At 46.4% G+C, this 24,091-nt stretch overlaps 2 protein-coding genes across 3 annotated transcripts; one reads left to right on the top strand and one right to left on the bottom strand.

Annotated features, from left to right (window-relative positions):
- Positions 1 to 12,468: 12,468 nt before the first annotated feature.
- On the top strand, positions 12,469 to 14,793 carry LOC125534568 (desmethyl-deoxy-podophyllotoxin synthase). Its single transcript, XM_048697759.2, has 2 exons — positions 12,469 to 13,404; positions 13,963 to 14,793. The coding sequence occupies exons 1-2, from the start codon at positions 12,511 to 12,513 to the stop codon at positions 14,590 to 14,592; spliced, it is 1,524 nt and encodes a 507-aa protein (XP_048553716.2). The 5' UTR covers positions 12,469 to 12,510; the 3' UTR covers positions 14,593 to 14,793.
- Positions 14,794 to 20,523: 5,730 nt separating this feature from the next.
- On the bottom strand, positions 20,524 to 22,533 carry LOC125534569 (anthocyanidin reductase ((2S)-flavan-3-ol-forming)). 2 transcript variants are annotated; one of them, XM_048697760.2, is made up of 6 exons: positions 22,077 to 22,514; positions 21,822 to 21,988; positions 21,533 to 21,736; positions 21,261 to 21,420; positions 20,946 to 21,162; positions 20,524 to 20,858 (listed from the first exon to the last, which is right to left on the bottom strand). In XM_048697760.2, the coding sequence occupies exons 1-6, from the start codon at positions 22,447 to 22,449 to the stop codon at positions 20,711 to 20,713; spliced, it is 1,269 nt and encodes a 422-aa protein (XP_048553717.1). In that variant the 5' UTR covers positions 22,450 to 22,514; the 3' UTR covers positions 20,524 to 20,710. The 2 variants fall into 2 exon arrangements, with proteins under 2 accessions (XP_048553717.1, XP_087401602.1); XM_087545476.1 differs by having other exon boundaries at positions 20,524 to 21,162; positions 22,077 to 22,533.
- Between the last annotated feature and the right edge of the window lie 1,558 nt (positions 22,534 to 24,091).

Raw genomic sequence — 24,091 nt, 5'->3', positions numbered from 1 at the left:
GCCACCACATATGCTAGTCGCTTGCTGCAGCTCCACATATACATTTACCTTGCCTTACCTTTTAAGCTTAAATAGTCTTGATCGCGAGGGTGCGAGATTGCTGAGTCCCTGTGGCTCACAGATTACTATTACACCAGATGCAGGTCCAGGTGATTCCGCTCCAGGTGACGCGCTCGAGCTCAAGTGGGAGTTCAACGAGGACTCTCAACGTTACTATGTTTTCTTTCCTGATGATCAGTAGTGGTGCCCAGTTGGGGGTGATCGGGACCATGTCGCTTGTTGGGTTGTCTTTCATTTTGGCGCCGTAGTCGGGTCATGAGTGTTTGGATGATGTATGTTATTTATGTACTTGATTGACGTGGCGAGTGTAAGCCAACTATGTTATCCCTTTTATTATCTATATTACATGGGATGTTTGTGATGATTACCTGACTTGCGACATATGCCTTCAATGCGATTATGCCTCTAAGTCGTGCCTCGACACGTGGGAGATATAGTCACATCGAGGATGTTACATTCTTAGTGGGAATTCTAGCGAGCCCTTCTCCTATCGTGTGAGCAGCATGTCTAGAAGCCCCTCGTCGCTGGTGCCGCTGTTACTGGCAGCTCGCACAGCCTTGCTCTCGTCGAGGACGTCTGTGATGATGTGCTACATCATGTCGCGGCTGCTCTTAACGCGGCGCTCCTCGCTACTCGTCCACTGCATGAGCCTCAAGGATGGGAAGAGGTCAATGAGGAAGAAGCCTCCCAGCAGGTCCATGATCCGATTGGACGCACATGGATGAAATCCTCCTACTGGCCAAACTTGCTGCCGAAGACCGCCCGTGCCATGACATCGTTGCTCAGCGCCGTCACCTTCTAGCTGACGTTGAGGGCGGCGCTAGCTGACGCTGTCATGGAGCGGAGGAGGCTGCCCATCTCATCGGCCCTGACGCTCTCCTTGCGCCTCACCTGCTTGGAACCGAGGAGCTCCATGACGCACTCCTTGCGCATTTGGCGCTAGTAGTCGCCGTAGGGGGCGAAGGTGACACCTTTACCACCAAATCCAGCAATGTCTTCCATGTCAGTGGTCCCCCGGTTCTTGAACTGGAGGTCGCTGGCCCTCATCATCTGCCCCACCACCTCCTTGCTGGAGACCACCATGGTGGGGATCTCGCCAAGCTGTAGGTACATCATCAGTCTGTGCCGGCGACACAGCTCTGTCATGATATAGTGCGGGAGGACGCTCACCACTTGGTGGAGGTTGCCGATGATGGGCAGTCTTCATGGCCCTAGAGGCAGCGGCTGCCTCTTACCACCGGAGAGCTTGAAAAACCAAAGGGCCATTAGTGTGGATAGTGCCTTGGCTTAGTGGTTGGAGATGTGGTTGTGCAGCCTAACGACTCGAGTTCAATTCCTTGAATTGGCAGGTGATGCATGGGGTGTTTCCCCATTTATTAATGATCAAGGTTGGTGTGTGTGGTGAAAACTACTCATCAAGAAATATCGTAATACTCATTTAACAAAATTCCGAGGACCATATTTATCTTGATACTCATACTAAAATGGGTGTATACATCTCTTGTTGATTGAGAGGCTGGGAAGTGAAAATCTCTCCCATTTTTTGAAGAAACAGTCAGGTAACCGCCCCATGTCGTCCGTGTGGGCGACACATGAAGCGATCGGATCTGCTTTTCCAGGGCCTCTTGCATGTGCCGTCCCCCTCGCCGCCGCCGTCAGCCAGCTCCATCGGGCTTGCCCTTGCAGCTAGCAGCGGCGGCGGGGATCCGTTCCTGAGGTATGGACAACCTGAGGCTTTGAACAACCGGCGACTTGACGCAGTAGGTGGTTGTTGCGACGACAACATCGATTCATGGCTAGACAGTGGCCTTGGTGCAAACCGATCGTGTCTCTCCCCATCTCCTTGGCGCTGTCCAACATGCGGCGAGCTCTCCAACAGGCGGAGGAAAGGGAGGCCCACCGCCAAGCATCCCGTTGTGGAGTGTTGCCTCATCATGGCCGGCTTTGCTCCTGGGGCGCCTCTTTGGCGCAGGGGCACTGCGGGATGTGGCGGCGGACATGCAGCGGTTGCTAGTGCCGTCGCCCGTGGCGTCGACAAGGAGGCATGGCGTAGTGGATCTGGCCATGACGGTGATGGTACAGCTTGTGGTGGCGTTCAGTGGTGTCGTCTAATACAAATAAGCCATTGGCTGCCACTTGGAGGATGGTGCATGGCCTCCGGCGCACCCCCTTGGGTTTTCGGCGATGCCGGTGACCTTCCTTCCTCGTCCGTGCGTGTTTGCAACTGTTGGGATCATGGCAAGTGGTGGCGATAGTTTGAATCCGATTGGGTTGTGCATCTCGAATACCCGGTCTTGAACTCCGGGGTAAAAAAGCTAGGTGTGGCCCCTTATTGGTTATACCTGACAATGATGATATTTTTTGACAGCGCTACCTTGATAAGGGCATTGCTCGGAGTTTGCTCAGACTTGATCTTCAGGGTGAAAACTCATGATCTAACCTTCGGGTGCTGGATCCGGCGACGGCATCACATGTGTGTCGTTTCCTTCCTGGAGTCGTCGATTTTGAAGAACTTCTCTCTTAGTCCGCGTGCTCTCTAGTTGGTGCCGATAGTTGTCGCTGTACATCACCAATCGTTGTTTTCATCGCTTCAGGATATTTTTTCTCTCCGCCTAGGCATAGCTTCAATCTTACATAACTTAGCTTTTTGCCGGCAAGATCTTTTTTGTGTATGTGTTGGCTGTGTGCATTTTAGCCGTGCAGAGGTCGGGTATTGTTCATTATAATTGTATTCCTCGATGCTATATTATGAGCTAATAAATTGCCCTTTATAAAAAAAAGTAGCATGGATAGTGCTATCAAACTGAAGGTCAACCACCCCTCCATGATATGATTTGCATATGAGCAGCTCGCTGTCCATCTGCTTAGTTATATTGCCAATCAGCCATACCAAATTTTAGTTTGCAGCCAGCCTGCTGGCAGAATAATAAAAGCAGGCATAGCAGTGAGTCTCGTCGTTCTCTTGTATATTGTATATTGTACTTATCTTGTATATTATGTCCCAGTGTTGCACATGTCATCGTCGCAACTGCTACCTACTCAATAATAAAGCAGACATAGCAGTGAGTCTCGTCGTTCTCCAGGTTCCAAGAAAGAAAAAAAGCAGTGCTCAACTTGTCTTGCAGTTTGCGTCTGGGTCTACATATCATCAACTACTACTAATTGTTCGTATATTTTAAGACACTGGGACTCGTAGACAAAGGGTTAATATTTTGAGACCCTTGAGATGTAATCAGCCAGTCAGTCTAACCGAAGAAGAGACTTTTTCGCTTTCGCCAGTCAGATTCTTTAATGTATGTTATTGCTATATCTTTGTTGAATAACTTAATAAAGATGGTTGTATGGGCCAGGGGTTTTCGAAAAAAATAGAAAAAACAGAAGAAAAATGTCACCATGTGTAGTACAAATATACACGTTAGTTAGGCTTGAGCTTATCTTGTACGGAGTATATTGAGTAGGTAGTAGTTGCAACGATGAGATGTGCAACACCTCATCTATCTATCCTCGTGGATGTTAGTCTATCTTTGGGCCGTGAGTCTCGTCGTTCTCTTGTCTCGGGGTCGATTGGGACAAGACTGACATGGGGGCATCGCCGGTAAGTTTGAACAGGGGTGTATCACGGCCTCAAGGCGAAAGCAGGAGACTTATGAGGAGCTTCTTCAATATTTCTGTAACGACGTCAGATTTCCAGGGGTATGTCTTCTCCTGTAGTTCACAATCCTCGAGCTCACCAAGGTCTCAAGGAATGATGTTGCAGTCCATGTAGGCTTCGCCAGTCTCAGCGGCGTGCTAGTGCGTTTCTTCCGTGCCATCGACGGCGGACACCACGTTGCAGGGATTCCGGGTAAAGAGGTGGTGACCCTCTTCCTCGAGCATAGAGATTTTGGGTCTAATTTTGCACAATATTTTTTTTATCTTTACCTAATAATAAAGAATGAAAACTTTCATAGTTCTCCATCCGTCGCCTTTTTGTATCCGTTAGTTTTGTGTTAACTATAAAAATTAACGGCTGAGATTTAAAAATAGATTTACGGACGATACAAGGAAAAACGGAACGCTGCCAGACGAGCTCCGGTGTCCATGGTTCCTTGATGCCTTTGGTTTCTTGGTTCCTTCCTCTGTTTTAATTTTGATTCCTTCCTGTATCTAAACCTTCCTTGATATTCTTTCTTCTCCGGATTCGATCTCCCCTTTTCTATCTTCTTTAAATCATCCGCTGATGCCTTCCCGATCCACCGGTGCCTATACGAGTCGACTTCTCCTCGACTGCAAGGAGACCAAATCGACGTGCACCGGGCGACTTCTCCTCGTCTGCAAGAGACCTGGTCGACCGGCGCACGCAACGAGAAAGCCCCACGAAACACGTACGTGGCCAAGGCAGTGATCGATATCGATGAGTCCGTGCAACAACAAATAGTTGTAGATTGATTTGATCCCATATGGAGGTGACAGCTAGTCCACTGGAGAGCATGAACTCCGACAAGAATTGAGCCGACCTGCCGAGCAGAAGCCACCCGAGAGGATGTCCTCCATCAAGAATTCAGCCGAACCGCCCCAGGTGGCCCTCCAGCCGGATCCCCTCCTTCGGCAAGAACCCCTCCCCGAGCACGACCACGCTTTCCCGAGCAGGATGGCGAGCACTAGATTACCAGAGAGGATGAACTCGGTCAAGAATTCATCCATACGCAAGCTTCAGCGAGATTGGTGGAGGTGCGTGTGGAAAGAGCTCAGCCAGATACAAGCCTGGCGAGCTCCATCGAGGTTAGTTCGAGGAGGTTCCTCCAGCAAGGTGCGTGCACACTTTTTTCTGGGAATTTATTTGTCTTCGGGAAGAAGCTAGCTTCGGCGGATTTATGTGTGATTGGGTGGCCATGCACATCTAAAACAAGCAGAGCCCTTGCCTGAAACAAATCACACGCAATTTGTTTTGCGTTCAGTATGCACCATTCAAAGTCACATCTACAACAAGCAGAGCCCTTGCCTGAACCAATAACAGATGAGTTTTCGTTTGAAACACTAATACTTCGAAAAAATTGTCTAGTTTGTACACGAATTGCATCTAGTTTTTTCGGTAACCCTCTCTACTTTTTTGCACATGCTATGTGGGTGAAATTATGATACCATACTGACTTTCAACCTTTTTGGGGTTCATTTGTAGTGCTTTTCAATTTCAGGGTCATTTAGCTCAAAACAAATCATTAAATGCATGAAAAATAACAAATGATGTCAGAAAGGGCTGAAAGTTGATGACGTGGCTTTGACTGGTGCATACTAAACGCACAAAAAGTATGGACTTGTAATAAGTTAAAAAATGAAATGCCTTTGTAACATATGAGTTTTGGTCTGAAACCCTGATACTTCGAAAGAGATTCTTCAGTTTGTACACGAAGTGCATCCAGTTTTTGCACATGCTATGTGAGTGAAATGATGATATCATGCCAACTTTCAACCTTTTCAGAGTTCGTTTGTATTGTCTTTTCTATTTCAGGGTCATTTAGCTCAAAAAATTATTAAATGCATGAAAAATAGCAAATGAAGGCAGAAAGGGTTGAAAGTTCATGATATGGATTTGAATGGTGCATACCTGGCGCACAAAAGTCTGGAGTTGTAATAAGTTTTAAAAATGAAGTGCCTTTATAACAGATGAGTTTTCGCCCGAAACACTGATACTTCGAAAGAAATTGTCCAGTTTGCACACGAAGTGCATCCAGTTTTTGCCGTAACCCTCTCCACTTTTTTTCACATGCTATGTGGGTGAAATGATGATACCATGCCAACTTTCAATATTTTCAGAGTTCACTTGTAGTGCTTTTCAATTTCAGGGTCATTTAACTCAAAACAAATCATTAAATGCATGGAAAAATAACAAATGATGTCAGAAAGGGTAGAAAGTTGATGACGTGGCTTTGAATGGTGCATACTGAACCCACAAAAGTCTGGTGTTGTAATAAATTAAATAATTAAATGCCTTTGTAACAAATGCGTTTTCGTCCGAAACCCTCATACTTCGAAAGAGATTGTCCTGTTTGTACACGAAGTGCATCCAGTTTTTGCCGTAACCCTCTCTATTTTTTAACCCATGCTATGTGGGTGAAATGATGATATCATGCCAACTTTCAACCTTTTCAGAGTTCATTTGTACTGCTTTTCAATTTCAGGGTCATTTAGCTAAAAAAATCATTAAATGCATGAAAAATAGCAAATGAAGGCAGAAATGGTTGAAAGTTGATGACATGGCTTGGAATGGTGCACACTTGACGCACAAAAAGTCTGGAGTTGTAATACGTTTAAAAAATCAAATGCCTTTGTAACAGATGAGTTTTTTGTCCGAAACACTGATACTTCGAAAGAAATTGTCCAGTTTGTACATGAAGTGCATCCAGTTTTTGCTGTCTCTCTACTTTTTTGCACATGCTATGTGGATGAAATGATGATACTATGCCAACTTTCAACTTTTTCAGAGTTCATTTGTAGTACTTTTCAATTTCAGGGTCATTTAGCTCAAAACAAATCATTAAATGCATGAAAAATAACGAATGATGTCAGAAAGGGTTGAAAGTTGATGACGTGGCTTTGAATGGTGCGTACTGAACACAAAAGTCTGGAGTTGTAATACGTTTTAAAAACTGAAATACCTTTGTAACATATGAGTTTTGGTCCGAAACCCTGATACTTCGAAAGAGATTGTGCAGTTTGTACACGAAGTGCATCCAGTTTTTGCCGAAACTCTCTCTACTTTTTTGCACATGCTATGTGGGTGAAATGATGATACCATGCCAACATTCAACCTTTTCAGAGTTCATTTGTAGTGCTTTTCAATTTCAAGGTCATTTAGCTCAAAAAATTATTAAATGCATAAAACATAGCAAATAAAGGTAGAAAGAGTTGAAAGTTGATGACGTGGCTTTGAATGGTGCATACTGAATGCACAAAAAGTTTGGAGTTGTAATAAATTTAAAAAAATAAAATGCCTTTGTAACAGATGAGTTTTCGTCCGAAACCCTGATACTTCGAAAGAGATTCTCCAGTTTGTACACGAAGTGCATTCAGTTTTTGCCATAACCCTCTCTACTTTTTTGCACATGCTATGTGGGTGAAATGATGATACCATGCCATCTTTCAACCTTTTCAGAGTTCATTTGTCGTGCTTTTTAATTTCAGGGTCATCTAGCTCAAAAAATCATTAAATGCATGGAAAATAGCAAATGAAGGCAAAAAAGGGTTGGAAGTTGATGACGTGGCTTTGAATGGTGGATACCGAACGCACAAAATGTCTGAAGTTGTAAGAAGTTTCAGAAAAATGAAATGCATTTGTAACAGTTGAGTTTTTGTCTGAAACACTAATAGTTCGAAAGAAATTATTCAGTTTGTACACGAAGTGCATCTAGTTTTTGCCGTAACCATCTCTACTTTTTTGCACATGCTATGTGGCTGAAATTATAATACCATGCCAACTTTCAACCTTTTCAGAGTTCATTTGTAGTGCTTTTCAATTTTAGGGTCATTTATCTTAAAACAAATCATTAAATGCATGAAAAATAATAAATGATGTCAGAAAGAGTTGAAAGTTGATGACGTGGCTTTGAATGGTGCATACTGAATGCACAAAACGTCTGGAGTTGTAATAAGTTAAAAAATGAAATTCCTTTGTAATAGATGAGTTTTCGTCTGAAACCCTGACATTTCAAAAGAGATTGTCCAATTTGTACACGAAGTGCGTCCAGTTTTTGCCATAACCCACTCTACTTTTTTTCACATGCTATGTGGGTGAAATGATGATACCATGCCAACTTTCAACCTTTTCAGAGTTCATTTGTAGTGTTTTTCAATTTCAGGGTCATTTAGCTCAAAAAATCATTAAATGCATGAAAAGTAGCAAATGAAGGGAGAAAGGGTTGAAAGTTGATTACGTGGCTTTGAATGGTGCATATTTGACGCACAAAAATTCTGAAGTTGTAATAAGTTTTATAAAATGAAATGCCTTTGTAACAAATGATTTTTGGTATGAAACACTGATACTTCGAAAGAAATTGTCCAGTTTGTACATGAAGTGCATCCAGTTTTTGCCGTAACCCTCTCTACTTTTTTGCAAATGTTATGTGGGTGAAATGATGATACCATGCCAACTTTCAACCTTTTCAGAGTTCATTTGTTGTGATTTTCAATTTCAGGGTTATTTAGCTCAAAACAAATCATTAAATGCATGAAAAATAACAAATGATGTCAGAAAGGGTTGAAAGTTGACGACGTGGCTTTGAATGGTTCATACTGAACGCAGAAAAAGTCTGGGGTTGTAATAAGTTTTAAAAAATGAAATACCTTTGTAACATATGAGTTTTGGTCCAAAACCCTAATACTTCGAAAGAGATTGTCCAGTTTGTACAGAAAGTGCATCCAGTTTCTGCCGTAACCCTCTTTACTTTTTGCACATACTATGTGGGTGAAATGATGATACCATGTCAACTGTCAACCTTTTCAGAGTTCATTTGTAGTGCTTTTCAATTTAAGGGTCATTTAGCTCAAAACTAATCATTAAATGCATGAAAAATAGCAAATGAAGGCAGAAAATGGTTGAACTTTGATGATGTGCCTTTGAATGGTGCATAATGAACACACAAAAAGTCCAAAGTTAAAATAAGTTACTAAAAATGAAGGAGAGGCGCAATGCTCACCTGCACGTTGCTTAATTAGCTTCAGGCCTTTAGTACCGGTGAGCATTGCACCATGCAGGTGAGGAGAAACTACACATAGCTCCGTGCAGTCTACACCATTTCCTGAAGTCCTGAAGCTAAGCAACGTGCAGGTGAGCATTGCGCCTCTCCTTCATCGTTGCTCGTCTCTGCACTCAGGGCTTATAAACCGCTGCGAGTCCCTCTCGCTTGGCGATGTGGGACTAAATTTTAGCCACCACCAGGACAAGGCCTTTAGTCCCGGTTAGTGGCTCAATTAAAATATTTTGTTATGATCCACTTAAACAAAGCTATAATATTCTTGAATAGCAAAAGGAATCAACTAATAATCTCTAGTACCGGTTCGTGGCTTGAACCGGTACTAAAGGTGATGGTGGGGCCCCAGCCTGAAAACAGCCTGCCACCACCCCTTTACTACCGATTTGTGGCATGAACCGGTACTAAAGGTTCGCCATGAACTGGTAATAATGGGTGCCGCCCGCCTAGCCGTTGGAATCGGCACAAATGGTCACATTAGTACAGGTTCAGTAACTTCAGTTACAAATCGGGACTAATGTGCTTCACATTAGACCCTTTTTCTACAAGTGGTACATCATAGTAATTGGATCCCCAGGGCAGGCAGCATGACACCACTGGGTGCTGTGTTCCCCCCAAACTTAACCAAGGTGGCAGACTTCCTAAAGGTCCAGTCTTCTGAGTGGGATGTCGACAAACTGCATAGGGTGTTCTCTAAAGGGGACGTCGCAGATATTAAAAACATTGTCATTGGTGGTCAGGGGAAAGAGGACTATAGGGCTTGGAACTTCACAAAGAGTGGGCATTTTACAGTCCGCTCAGCATATCATCTTGGTATGTCGCTCAAGGCAACCAAAAGGGAGCAGCTTCGGGATCCTCATCTGTGGCTGATCATAAAAGTTGGAATGAGTTGTGGAGTGCAGACTTGCAGAATAAGATAAAAATGCATGCATGGCGCATGCTATCTAATGGTCTGGCGGTTGGTACGGAGCTTCTTCACCCATGGAAAATCAAGCCTGGAATCTTCTGTGCCGCGCGTGGCAGGGAGGAGACCATCATCCATAGATTCGGGCGCTGCCCCCACTCACGCCACTACTGGAAGCTGCTTGGTGACGCGGTGGCCTCCCCCTTAGCAAGACTGGCTGAAGGGATTGCGGCCTACAGCGGAATGAGAGCATGGGTGTTGAGCTGGTACGAGCTATGGTTAGCACGTAATAAGGCAAGGGTCGACACTCACCAGATGGAAGATCCAAAGCTAATCGTTCAACGACGACTGTACCTGGCGGAAGAGTGGAGGTCGAGCAAGGACACGGTTATCAGACAGGCAGTGGTAAGGGGACCAGACAAGTGGAGCAAACCTGACAATGGTTGGGTTAAAGTGAATTCTGATGGGGCGCTGGCCAAACACCAAGGATCAGGAGGAGGAGGAGTTGTTCTCAGGAACAACCATGGTGAGTTAATTGCAGGAGCGTGCCATTTTCCCCCTCTTGCTGCTGATGCGGAGACGGTGGAATGACTAGCGTGCCGACGAGCTCTTATCCTTGCCCAAGAACTAAACATCCAGAGAGTGATCCTTGAGACAAACTCACAGGTAGCCGTCCGAAAGACCTCGAGTGAACAGAAGGATCTGTCGGGCAATGGGCAAATAGTAGAAGAGTTAAAGATGCTTCTCTCTATGTTTAGTGGTTTTATAATTGCTTGGGTGCGGAGGTCTGCAAATAGAGTCCGCACATATCCTAGCAAGGGAAGGTTGTAAGAATTTTCTTTGTAAGACTTGGCTTCATATACCTCCAGAGTGTATAAGCTCAGAGATTATAGCAGATGGAGCTGGAACTGTTAATAAAGCTTAAGTCTTCCCCTAAAAAAACGTGAGATCTTCTCGTCTCTGATTCTGCACATACACATGGTCAACTAGTTATACTTAATGAACCGGAAGAGCATCCTGCCGTCCAGTAACGGTAAGTAGAAACAACTTGGCCTCTGAATCGATGGAGTTATTTACGCAAAACCACCATACTTGAGGCTAAGGTAACAATTTGATATCACATTGGTGCGAGGGTACAAAAGACCATCAACTCTGCGTCTAATATATAATGAAGAGCATTGATTGTCTATTAAATTTGCGAAAACAACAAAACTGACATGTTGGTCCCACCTTCGGGCTGACGTGGCGAAGACCACATTTTCTGACCGGCTGATGTGGCAAATGAGACATGGACCCCATCTGTCAATGACTAGAAGGTCCTCTTCTTTGTATCACTCTTTTTATGGGCGCTAAAGAGCGGTGCCATGCTTCCTCGTGCTTTCCCTTGCAGTCCACCTCCCACACAGAGGACACGGCCAAGGAGCTGAGCTCTGGCGACGGCAGCAACACCTACCCCGCCGCGAACATCCTCTCCTCAGACGCGAGCATGCGAGGGGAAGCATCGTCCTACTTGTTGGACGACTGGCGACAATAAAAGAGGGGTTCTGGCCTCGGCCTCCCCCCTGCAAAATTGAATGGTGCAGGAGCACTGAGGACGTCAGAGGAGGTCCTAGGCGCACATAATTAGAGAAAGGGGCGGGAGATCTCGCCATGAAAAAAGAACGAACGACACGAGAGCTCGCCAAAATTGGCCTCACTGAACATGCGCGTCCTGTGTAGTCTTCACGTACAGCTGCCGCCAACGAGTAGCTCCCGCGCCTCGGCCCCGCTGGCCTTCACGTTGATGTACTGCGCCGTTCACCGCCCTCGCTAGTCGCTAGTCAACGTGCGGCCTCCCCTGGTCACCGCGCACCACGTTGTGATAGCCACGTTGGCGTGTGCGTACTCGACGCTAGCAGCCACAGTCAGCGGGGGCTGGGTAGCGGGGGCTGGGTGGCGCTAGCTCCACCGGCACGTCGACTACGTGCGTGGAACGACAGACCCCCGGCAATGGAGCGGCACGCTCACGGGCGAGCTCGGCACGCGGCGGAGAGAGTAGCTACGGGCATCCATGGCTGCTCCACACCTTCCCCGCCGGCGGTCCACGGAAAGGTGGACGAGCTGCCGCTGCCCACGCTCTCCACCGAGAGGAAAAGGATTCACGCCCAAAAGTTGTTCGCTGAAATGCCTTGTTGGAAGACAGACGTGAAGAAGATGACCACCTAGTCATTGACAGGTGTGCCCCACATCTCGTTTGCTACATAAGCCGGTCAAAGAATTTGGTCTTCGCTACGTCAGCCCGACAAGTGAGCCTAACTTGTCACTTTTACTGTTTTGTAAGTTTATCAGACAATCAATGCTCTTCGTTATAGATTCGACGCAGAGTTGATGGTTTTTTGTGCCCTAGCACAAATGCGATATCAAGTTGTTAGCCTAGTTAGTCTCAATTGTGTTCGTATTCAATCCAAACTTTAACATATGCCACATAAACAAGTTTGTTTTCTCAATTTCCCACAGCAACGTGCGGGGTATCATCTAATACATGGAAGAGTAGTTTTCTCTTGATATTAACGTGATATGGCATTGCCATGTCCATCCACTTGTCTAACAGAGACAAAGCAGTGGCGGCCATGATCATGCTAATTAACCTAGTACGTGATATGATATATTGTGCTAATTAACATGATAGTACTGTACGTGATATTATATTGCACATCAACTCACCAGCGTGCTCCGCTCTGCAACCTAGCCCATGAGCATGATTTTTTTATTCTTCTGCCAGCCATACAGAAGATGGTAGTATGGCTATATTACTAAGCTGATGGACACCGAGCTTCTCCCATGCAAATCATGGAGATGGAGGGGTGGTTGACCTTTAGTTTGATAGCACTATCCACGCTACTGGCACTTTGGTTTTTCAAGCTTTCCGGTGGTAAGAAGCAGCCGCTGCCTCCGGGGCCATGGAGACTCCCCATCATCGGCAGCCTCCACCACGTCGTCAGCATCCTCCCACACCGCACCATGACAAAGTTGTGTCGCCGGCACGGACCGATGATGTACCTGCAGCTTGGCGAGATCCCCACCGTGGTGGTCTCCAGCAAGGAGGCACTGGGGCAGATGATGAAGGGCAGCGACCTCCGGTTCGTGAACCGGCGGACCACCGGGATGCAGGACATCGTCGGCTTTGGCGGCAAGGGCGTCACCTTCGCCCCCTACGGCGACCACTGGCGCCACATGCGCAAGGTGTGCGTCACGGAGCTCCTCAGCTCCAAGCAGGTGAGGCGCATGGAGAGCGTCAGGGCTGAGGAGATGGGCAGCCTCCTCCGCTCCATGACAGTGTCAGCTGGCGCCACCCTCAACGTCAGCCAGAAGGTGGCGGCGCTGAGCAACGACGTGGTGGCGCGGGCGGTCTTCGGCGGCAAGTTCAGCCAGCAGGAGGATTTCATCCACGCGTCCAACCAAATCATGGACCTGCTGGGAGGCTTCTTCCTCATCGACCTCTTCCCATCCTCGAGGCTCGTGCGGTGGTTGAGCAGCGAGGAGCACCGCGTTAAGAGCAGCCGCGATGTCATGCAGCGCATCATCACCGACATCATCGACGAGCGCAAGGCCGTGAGAGCTGCCAGTAACGGCGGCACCGGCGACGAGGGGCTGCTAGACGTGCTGCTCACACAGCAGGAGAAGGACTCGCTGGACTCCCCTCTAACCACAGAGATGATAACCACCGTCTTGTTTGTGAGTATATACTTTACTTTCTATTGCCATCTCATGACAACGGTGCTATACCTAACATGCATGTGCTTTCTTAGGACTTAGGATCGCATCTTAATTAAGAAATCAGTACGTCTGGGCAGAATCACGCATCTGATGTAGTTAGGATCCTTGCTAGGTCCCTCAGAAAACAAATATATATACTCATGGTTGAACTTTATGTCTAGATAATTGTGCTCGGATATCATTGTTAAAATATAAATCAGTTAATATATGTATGGCACACAATTTTTGTACTCTACTCACCTTTACAGGAGGGCAGGGTGCTCTTCCACTTCATAAAGTAGAAGTAATTGACCTTTTGTATGTGTGTGAAATCCTACAATTCTCGGTCAATCATTATAAATATCCCCAACAAGGACGCGATCGACTATTAAAACTTTAATATCCACTACATAATTAATACTTCCTCCGGTACATAATAAGTATCCACTGATTTATTACGAACTTGTCAGACTTATTATAAAACGGAGGGAGTAGCATTTCTTGAAAATAATGATGATTGATATATATTCAATCCAGGACATGTTTGGAGCTGCTACTGATTCCACTTCAACCACTTTAGAGTGGGCTATGTCGGAACTCGTCAATCATCCAGAAGCTATGGCCAAGGCACAATTGGAGGTCCGTGAGGTACTAGGTCCAGATCGAGCTATCATTGCCAGTAGTGACCTTGGAGAACTCCACTACATGCGGATGGTCATCAAGGAAACTTTTAGATTGCATCCACCTGCTCCTCTACTTAACCGCACGAATGAAGAGGACTGCAAAATTATGGGTTATGACATGCTTAAAGGTACGAATATATACATTAATGTCTTCGCAATTTCCCAGGATCCTCAATACTGGAACAATCCTCAAGAGTTTAATCCGGAGAGGTTTGAGAACAGTAACATGGATTATAACGGGACATGCTTCGAATTCACTCCTTTCGGGTTCGGGCGACGCCTTTGTCCTGGGATAACATTCGCCTCATCAATTTTTGAGATGGCATTGGCAAACTTTCTCTATCACTTTGACTGGATGCTGCCTGATGGGGCCATCTCGGAGTCGGTGGACATGTCCGAGAAATTTGGGTTAATTGTACGCAGAAGTTCTGACCTGCACCTCAGAGCTATTCCACACCTATGCTCCAAAGCTATGGAGATTTAAATCCACCATCCTGTACTCCAGAAGGTCTATTACGTGTGGCGTTTTTACCTTTATACCAATATTGGAATACGAGAATTTCATGGAAAAATTGTTGGACCACGCTATTTTTCATGTTACTATGGGCTAGATTAAATTTCATGGTTGTCAGACTGTATGGCAGTAGCTACTGCGCAACACTAAGTGATCCAATTATTTGTGATATATGATCATGTGCCTATTTGTAATGTTCAGACTGAATAAATGCCACTCAAATCGTCTGTTAAGTACTAAAACTACCCGTACAACTCATTCCAATTTTTGTTTTGACTATCTATTATAAATTCTATACTATCGTCTGTAGATTAGAACATGTGTGATTTTTTCGGCAATACTACATGTGTAGTATGTGATATCGAACCTATGATGTGGACACATGTTTGAAAATTGTTTGATTTTATTTTGCTCTCCCCTCGTTTGAATCAAGAAGACCCACACAACCAACCAAAAATTCAAGCTCAACTATCATGGAACTTGAAAAAACAAGTACGGCATAACGAATCAACAACTAATAAAAATACATGCCAAAAAGTCAATTTTTTTTTTGTTTCCAACTTACACAGCTAATGTCTCAATTGGACGACAGTTCCCCGGACGATTTCAATCACTTGTAAAGATCAGAAAACCGCACACGATTGCCATAGCCATCGCAATCAGTGGGCGATGGGGTAGTCAATTACACAAAATTCCTAAACCGTGTGCGAGTGGTCTCTCCTTGCACATGGAAGTTGTAACAGAATCGTGTGGGATAACCTACCAGGCTACCAATCAAACATGGTTTCTCTATTCCACACGTGTGTGCTTGGGTGTAGTCGCACACGCTTCAACGAAGTTGGTCGCATGTGACAGGTGTATTATCGCAAATGTTTAGTTTGAACTCAATCATGTGTGTTTACAGAACCATTGCGCACATTTGGAATTTGCAGGACCATGCCTGTAGCCTTTGCACCAGCTACAAACCATGCATATATCAAGAACACACATCATCCAGTATCAAATCTCAATTGTATTTCGTTATTTCACATGTCATACACCAAGTATTCATACATTACAAAATTATCAATTGCTAGCTATATAAATGTGAAGGATACACAAATGTAGGAAAACAGTTTTTCTTGATTGCATCTTTACCTCTGTGACAAAAGGTATGTTCCAAAGGGTTCATATAAGGAATGTGGACATTTCTCCACACTCGGTCAGCACTGTCGTGCACAAGCCGCACATGGTGAGCACAAAGAAGGATACAAAAATTGCATTATCCTTGTTTGTGCTAAAACAAGGATAAGGATGCCTCTCGTTGCAAGAGGGGAATCTCCGTACTTGCAATTATTTCTCAAAGGGTCTGCATGATTTGTGAAAAATAAAAATAATAATAATGCGAGAATATAAAAACAAAAAAACAATGCAAATTCAAAAAGATTAGTCACTTACTGGCATGTATGTATTAAGCCAAGAGAGGCAAACCCGCGACTGGTACACGCACACCCTTCTCTAGTGTAACCGATGCGGCTACTAGTGTCTGGTGCGGGTAAGTTGAAGCATGTATCTGACCCGCTACACGCTGAAGCGCTTTCCCTGCAACATGCTACAAATATTGTGATCAGAATGGGATGCCAGCAGGTAATTTTCAAAACGGATTACATGATGCTGAAGTAGGCAATCACCAATACGGAGTATGATTTATCAAAGTTGGGATCCTAAATTTCAGATGCATGTAGGCTTGATTGTTGTAAGCTTTGAACATTGTAAAAGAGAGTGTAACAGAGCAGCACACATTTTAGCTATGCATGGTCTAGGCATGGAAAATGACTGCTCTGAGACTTGGCTTGGTAATTTTCCAGAATTTGTACTCGATGTTATTGTTGGCGATATGCAAAATGTTCTAATGTAATGGAATACAATGTGTTCCTTTCAAAAAAAAGGTCCGGATCGGCTAAGAGAAGGGAAAGATTTTCGATGAAGTGTGCACTACGTCACACACACCTTCTCTTTTTTTTTTACAATGTCACCAAAATAAGATCCTTATAACAGGACGCGGAGTATGTGATCACGAGCTCCCACACCCGTCCAAAATAGCATTGGGATTCGGTGAACTCAATGAAGCTGGCAGACTGCGGGTCCACGTGGGACAGGAAAATTCCAATATACGTACGACCATATACACACCTGACGGATGGGTCCTGGCTGCACGGGGGTTTGCACGGCGTCGACGGAGCGAGCCTGAGCCGTGGCTCGAGATGTCGCCAGCGTCCTGATCCGTGGATCAGATCTAGTAGCGCCGGCAGCCCACACAGTAAATGTGCTAGGTGGGCCGCTTGGGGGATAGGGCAATGAAGTTGGATCTAGCATTCTTCCACAGGAGGCGAAGCGGTGGGGAAATCTCCCGCGGCGAAGGCGATTGCATAGTCCAGCGAACTCGCAGGTGCTCCGGTGGCCATGGAGTTCTTGAGACAGCCCATAAACAGGTTAGAATCTGCTCGATGAACTCCTCAGTTGCATGGTTGGGATAAGTTTTCGCCACTGACCGTGATATTGTTGCCCCAAAAATTTGTGTGGATTAACTAGGACACTGCTAGAAGAGGTCAATGATAACAACGGCACGATGGAGCCTGTGCGGTTCCTGGTCATCGCCCCCGCCGAGGTTGAGCTGCCAGCACCGGTGGCTTCCAGCGCCGACTGCCAAATCTGTCTTGAAGAGGCCGGTGCGGAGCATGCAAGTGCAGATAGGGCTCAATGTTCAGAGCACTCCATAGAGCAGCTGGACCCAAAAACACCGGGCTGGACACAAAGGTACGAAGATTGCATCTAAAATTAAATGGTCAATGATCGTTCAGAAGAAAATCAGGGGTGTCCTGGCTGGATATGGAATAAAGCAGATTTTGGTAGGGTTCTTTTCAGATGCTTTGTTTATTTATATGCAGAAGCAATTAGTGCATATGAGGTACTCCCTCCGTTTCCTTTTACTCCGCATATAAGATTTGGTGAAAGTCAAACTACATAAAGTTTGACCAAATTTATATAAAAAAATATGAACATCTACAACACTAAAATTATATAGTATGAAAATATGTTTCATGATGCATCTAATAATATTGACTTCATATTGTGAATGTTTATATTTTTTAATACAAAATTAGTCAAACTTTATAAAATTTGACTTTGACCAAACCTTATATGCAAACTAAAAAGAAATGGAGAGAGTAGTAGTCATTGAATTGAAATAAGAACACATCCGAGGCTATGGTACAAGTTAATTGTGTTAGGAAAAATAACAGTAAACAACAGACAAGATCGTAGATTTCCCTAATCTGCAATGTAGAAACGATTCATTTTGAGGATGTGGTGCAAGTCAACTTTGTTAAGAAAAATATGAGTACAATGCAGATAATAACTTAGACTTACCTAACCTGCGTTGCAGTAACGATTCATTTTTTTAGTGTGGCTAAGACTGAATGAATAGCTAATTGATCATGGTGCGTCGCTGACGACCGTAATGGAGTGATCAGAGAAATAATGTGCAACCTTCTTTGTGGTCATGTAAATCTCATAAATAAGCTTATGATAATGTGGATATCTTTGCTTGAATGGAGTTAAAACTTCAGAAATATAGTATACTGGGCGCTGAACTTTATAAGCTTTTCCTTCTTTTTCCCGCTCGACCGTGAGTACTGTACTGACAACTTGTCCAGTGACTGCAATGTAAAGCAGTAAAGACTCTTTGCTGATTGGGGTAGCGAGCACCGGCTGGGTGGAAAGCAGGGCTTTGAGACCTGCAAACGCTGCATCAGCTTCAGGAGTCCACTCAAACTTGTCAGATTTCTTCATCAATCGGTAAAGAGGCAATGCCTTTTCACCGAGGCGAGAAATGAATCGACTCAAGGCGGCCAAACAACCAGTAAGCTTCTGGACATCATGCACGCGCGCAGGGCGCTTCATCCGGAGTATGGCACAAACTTTCTCTGGGTTCGCGTCGATCCCTCGTTCGGAAACGAGGAAGCCAAGTAACTTTCCACCAGAAACTCCGAAAGTACACTTTGATGGGTTAAGCTTGATATCATATCTTCTCAGGTTCGCAAAGGTTTTGCAAGGTCAGTCAGCAAGTCGGAACCTTTGCGCGGCTTGACCACAATGTCATCCATGTATATTTTCCACATTCCGACTGATTTGAGTGAGCAGACACTTCTGAATCATCCTCATGAATTTGGCCCCAGCGTTCTTGAGACCGAATGGCATTGTGACATAACAAAAGCACCCGAATGGAGTGATGAAAACTGTTTTTATCTCATCGGGTCCATACAGTCAGATCTGGTATCCGGAATAGGCGTCCAGGAAAGACAAATCGGGTCCATACAGTCAGATCTGGTATCCGGAATAGGCGTCCAGGAAAGACAAACGCTCACACCCCGCAGTTGAATCGACAATTTGATCGATGCGAGGGAGAGGAAAATGATCCTTCGGGCAGGCCTGATTGATATGCTTGAAGTCAATGCACATGCGAAGTGAGTCGTCCTTCTTGGGACCATAACAACATTGATATGCTTGAAGTCAATCCACCTTCTTTTTTTTCTTAAAAGGAGAAACAACCTTTCATAGTTCTTCATACGTCAATGGTGAATACGATTTCTGGTTTGGTCGTTCGTTGATGTCTTTAGCGATCGATCTAATCTGGGTCACGTGAACTTCAGCAGCAAAAAAGGAGCATATTTCTCCTAACGATAGGAGGCGTGGAGGGAGGCGGCTCGGTGGAACGCTGCCGCAAAAGGTGTTCGGGCGGTGGAAATCGGTGGATGTTAGGTATTTTGACTGGGTATGGCGGGTTTTGGGCTTAGGTACTGCTGAAATGGGTTCGAAACCCTGAAATATGCCGGGTTTTATATTTTACCGAAGCACAGCCCTGCGGGGTTAGAATTTAGAAAGACGTCCATCACCATACCTTAAGGTAAAACCCCGCGTGGATGCGGGTTTCGGGCCCATTGCCATCTTGTGGCCCATGTGATATTTTTCCGTGCGTCTCCCTTTCAAGATACAGACTCTCAGTTCAAGTCCAACTCTACATCGCCGCCTTCCCTTCCCTTGACTCTTAGTACGTTTCCCATAAATATTGGCTCAAACTATGAGGAAGGGAGGAGGTAGATACCGAGGCCGGCAGATGGAGCTGCTGAACAAGGACGCGTACGACGAGGCCGATCCCACGAGGCGCTTCATCCGGGCCATGAGGCTGACGTAGTATATGGCGACGCACACGACAAAGCTAGCTACCTTGGAGAAGGATGGTGGCACTGCAGAGGATCCAAGCTGCCAATACAGGCACCACATCGGTCGAACGTGATTGAACCAACTTGCTCTCCTCTACTCCTTACTCCTCATCACAAGCGTCGGCTCCGTCCTTACCGGCATATGCGTCACATCCGCGTCGTCCCCGGTCACCAATGCTCACATCAGCCTCCCTAGCTCTTCGGCCTAGAGAGTCGTCAATCAAGACTACTCGGCCATGGCCAAAACATAACCTAAGGATACAATGACCGGCAGCCAACCCTTTATTTATATGGGTGACTCCAGAAACCCTAAACAACTCGGACCCACTTTTCCTGAACAGAAAAAATAAAAACAACACAACCGGAAATTAAAAAAGACTCTTTGCACGCCAATATTGTCACACCTGCCGGTGGACCCCAGCCGAACTCCTTCAAACTCAGCATGCTCAACAAGCTCTTTCAAACATAGCCACGCCTCCTTTGATCTTCTCCTTGCGCGGCAGAAACAGGAACACTGAGTCACCTGCACGTTGGTACGCTCCTTCCGCGGCATTTGCGGAGAGCACTCCTCGAACTCGCATCGGCCCAGCAAATTTGGTTTATTTGGCATCACGGTGCTGCCTCGATGTTCACCTTACTGTTGTCTTCGGTGTACAAATATTTACACTATGTATTTGATCATTTCAGTATATGAAAAAAAAAGAATATACATGGATTAAAATCGACGTGAAGCAACGCACGGGCAGTGTTTGCTAGTATAAGCAAATTTGAACTTTAGCTTGGTTCCGACATCCAACCAACCAATACAGAGGCTCATCACTAAACTGCTAGTACGGAAGGATTCCCAAGGACCTTCCATAGTTGACGACGTCGTCGTATATTTCGTCCAACGCCTTGTACCTGAACTCAAACCCTTCCCCGACGAGTTTCGCCGACGAAATGCAGACTCTCAACTTCTCGGGGCGACCACCAAACCTGATAACAAACATACAAGCTATATATTCACAAATCACGATCGAGAGCATCGGAACTTGCCGTGTTTCCATAGATGTTGGCACACACCTGTCGGTATTGACGTTGTACTGCGGGTACTTGGCGGCCAGGAAGGTGGCTAGCTCCGCGAGGGTGGTGTCGAGGCTGCTGCAGATATATCTTCCTGACGCAGCCTCCTCCTCGGCTAAGAAGATCTTTGCGCGGCAGAGGTCGTGGACATGGATCATCGGGATCGAGCCAGACGCCCTGTCGATGAGTTCCAGGCTGCGAATCTTCTCGTCGTCACCTGAGATAATCATTCACCACACACGTCGTTCGATGAATTAGTAGTCTCTGATGGTCCCTTTTAATTATCGTTGCATCTTGACTTGGTATCAGGCTCACCAGTCAGCAAAGAAAGGATAACGGGGACGCTGGTGTGGACAATCGTCGCCGGCGCCTCGCCAACCGTGAAGGCGGGGCACACCGTAACAAGGCTGATGCCGCTGTCCTGCGCGAAAGTCCGCGCCGCCTTTTCCATAAGCACCTTTGAGACATTGTAGGCCTGTGATACGGCACGCAAGCACGTCATCACATTCACATTATTTGACAGATTTCTACCCGCCCTAATTAAAATTAAAAAGGAACGGAAGTACTAAAAAAATGTGCATGCCTACCCAGCCGCCGGCCTTGGTAACTCTGAGGTACTCAACGTCGCTCCAGGACTCCTCGTCCAGGACATGGCTGTCTCCTAGTGGCAGAGGCCGGCCGGCGACAGCCGCCACTGACGATGTCAGGATCACGCGCTTCACCGTCCCCGCCCTCACGCACGACCTCATTGCGTTAAGGGTTCCGCTGACGGCCAGCTCGATCACTTCTTTCTGCCATGAGATATAACCAACTAAAAACAGTGCCTTTTCCATAATCAAATCTGACCCTAGTACAGAGTGTTTGGTCAGGCTCTACCTCAGGGTTCTCCGCGTTGAGGTTCATCGGAGCCGCGACGAGGAAGGCATAGTCGCAGCCGGCCACGGCCTCATCGAAGCTACCCTCGTCCTCCAGGTCGGCGCGGAAGACCTCTAAGGGACCGAGCGCTTGCAAGTCCTTGAGATGGGGGTGATTCTCCATGCCATCTGAGATCCAAAAAACAAATAACAGTGCCTGTCAGCTCAGGGTTCATCACATCACAAATTCACAATAGAGAGCGATCGAGGATCTAACCGGACTTTCTAATTGTCGTCTTGACGGTGTATCCCTTCTGCAGCAGCATCTTCACGAGGGCCGAGGCGATATATCCGTCACCTCCGGTGACACACGCCGTCTTCCTCCTCATCGCATCACCTGCCACAGACGTCATCAGGCCGGCTGGAGGTGGAGAGTCGAACACCGGAGTTCTGTTCCTCTGCTGGTGGAGTGGTGCTTGTGGGCGCTCGTGGCTTTCACCTCTCAGGTAACGTGTGTCGTAGCTGGTAATCCATGAGCGGGGTTCGTTAGAGGGATGGTTTGAATCCCAGGGGAAAAAAAGAGGAATGGTTTGGATGCTTTCAAGAAACCACATGCTAGTTGCATTTATTTCTCCACAGATTGTCACCATGGAATAATCGGGAAATCTCAATTATTGCTCAGTTGTGCTGCCCTGTATATACAAAGGTTAGATGCTTTCCAACTTACCCCGCAGAAAAAAGAGATGCTTTCCAACTTGTATTTGTCTTTCAGATTGATTATACCGAGCCAACTGCTCCATTGTGCTCCAGTGATATTGAAGTCTTCCATTGACCTGCTAGTATCCAAAAGAGACGGCTGGCAGGTTAATACTATCAAGTTGGCCATGTAGAAGTGCACTGGCAGGTTAGTTTAGAGTGAATTGCAGAAGACCATCACATTGACGTATAGGTTTGCAAAAAACACCCCTTTACGAATATGGGCCAGAAACCACTGATTTTCAGCCTAATGTTTTGCAAAAAAATGCTGATCGGTCTATTTGCACATTTTAACCGCAATTATGACATGTGGGGCCCACATTGGTGCATAACGTTCACTATAGACAATGTTAGACTGGTTTTTTTTCAAAAGGAACCCTCCCTCCAAAAAAAGGAAATCCTCCTTCCATGCTCGATCCAATCGAGATCAGGCCCCGCTGCCGTTCCCACAGGTCACCGTCGCCGCGACCTGGGCCAAGCTGTTCGCTGCCTCCTCGCTAGGCAGCGGCGGCTCTAGCCTCGCGCCCGCCACAGCCACAACCTAGTCTAGGTCGAGGTCGGCGGCCACGGCCGAGGCGCACGGGTCGGCCGGCGCCCTGCTCCTGGAAGCATGGGGTGGTGGGCTAGCGGCGGCTCTGACCTCCGAATCACCACACAGAACGGTCGTTGCCTCCTCCTTCAGGCATGGCGGCAGTGCAACAGCCGGCGCACGGAGTGGCTGCAACCTCCCGGCAATGATGGTGGCATCGGAGCAAGCAGTAGCGGCGGGGCGCAACACAGGCGCACGCAGCAGCGGCCGCACCCAGCATGTTCGCGAGCAGTAGCGTGCATCACCGGAGCAAGAAGACTAGTGGAGGCTGACATCACCGAAGCAAGAAGACTAGTGGCGGCGCGCATCACCGGAGCAAGCAGCGGCACGCCGGTGAGCAAAACGGGCGCAAGCAGCAACGACGGCGAGCAAGCAGCAGCAGCAATGCACAGCAAGGGCGCAGCCAGGCAGGAACCCTCACCGGTAAGCTCCGCCATAGCCGGGGCACCGGTGTGGGTGATAGTGCACGAGCGGGGGATGGCCGCCGGCGGAGTACGGTTGAGTTGGGTATGGCAAGGGCCTAATTGCATATTTGTTTTCAAATTGAAGGTTGCCTCTGCAAATATACTCGGTACTAATTGTCATGCCACATCATCAAATATGGGCCCCACATGTCATAATAACAGTTAAAATGTCCAAGTAGACCGATCAGTGTTTTTTTGCAAAAGATTAGACCGAAAATCAGTGGTTTCTGGCACAAATTTGTAAAAGAGTGTTTTTACAAACCTATGCACTAATCCAAGAAAGTAGTTGTAATTTTGTTCTCGGTTTTCACAGAGCGACTAAAGTAGCTATGTGTGTGCATGTCGATAGTCTAGTCTTCTCTTTATGTTGTACTAGGAAACATGCCCCGGTGCGTTGCAACGGGATAAAAAATTCCCTACCGAGGTGCACAAAGTAAGTTTTCATTGGCATGGCACGAACACCTGGTTAGATGATGATGGGCT

Source organism: Triticum urartu, chromosome 2A, assembly GCF_056163025.1.
Source record: "Triticum urartu cultivar PI428250 chromosome 2A, HENAU_Tu73, whole genome shotgun sequence".
Classification (NCBI taxonomy): Eukaryota; Viridiplantae; Streptophyta; class Magnoliopsida; order Poales; family Poaceae; genus Triticum; species Triticum urartu.
Note: the sequence above shows the minus strand (reverse complement) of the source record. Positions and strands in the feature narration are given on the sequence as shown.

Excerpts from the sequence above, each read along its gene's own strand:
- LOC125534568 (XM_048697759.2), top strand. The coding sequence starts at position 12,511 with ATGCAAATCATGGAGATGGAGGGGTGGTTGACCTTTAGTTTGATAGCA. Across the intron at positions 13,405-13,962 it reads TGATAACCACCGTCTTGTTT|GACATGTTTGGAGCTGCTAC; the intron begins GTGAGTATATAC and ends TATTCAATCCAG.
- LOC125534569 (XM_087545476.1), bottom strand. The coding sequence starts at position 22,449 with ATGGTGACAATCTGTGGAGAAATAAATGCAACTAGCATGTGGTTTCTT. Across the intron at positions 21,989-22,076 it reads GACGACAATTAGAAAGTCCG|ATGGCATGGAGAATCACCCC; the intron begins GTTAGATCCTCG and ends TTTGGATCTCAG. Across the intron at positions 21,737-21,821 it reads TCAACGCGGAGAACCCTGAG|AAAGAAGTGATCGAGCTGGC; the intron begins GTAGAGCCTGAC and ends ATCTCATGGCAG.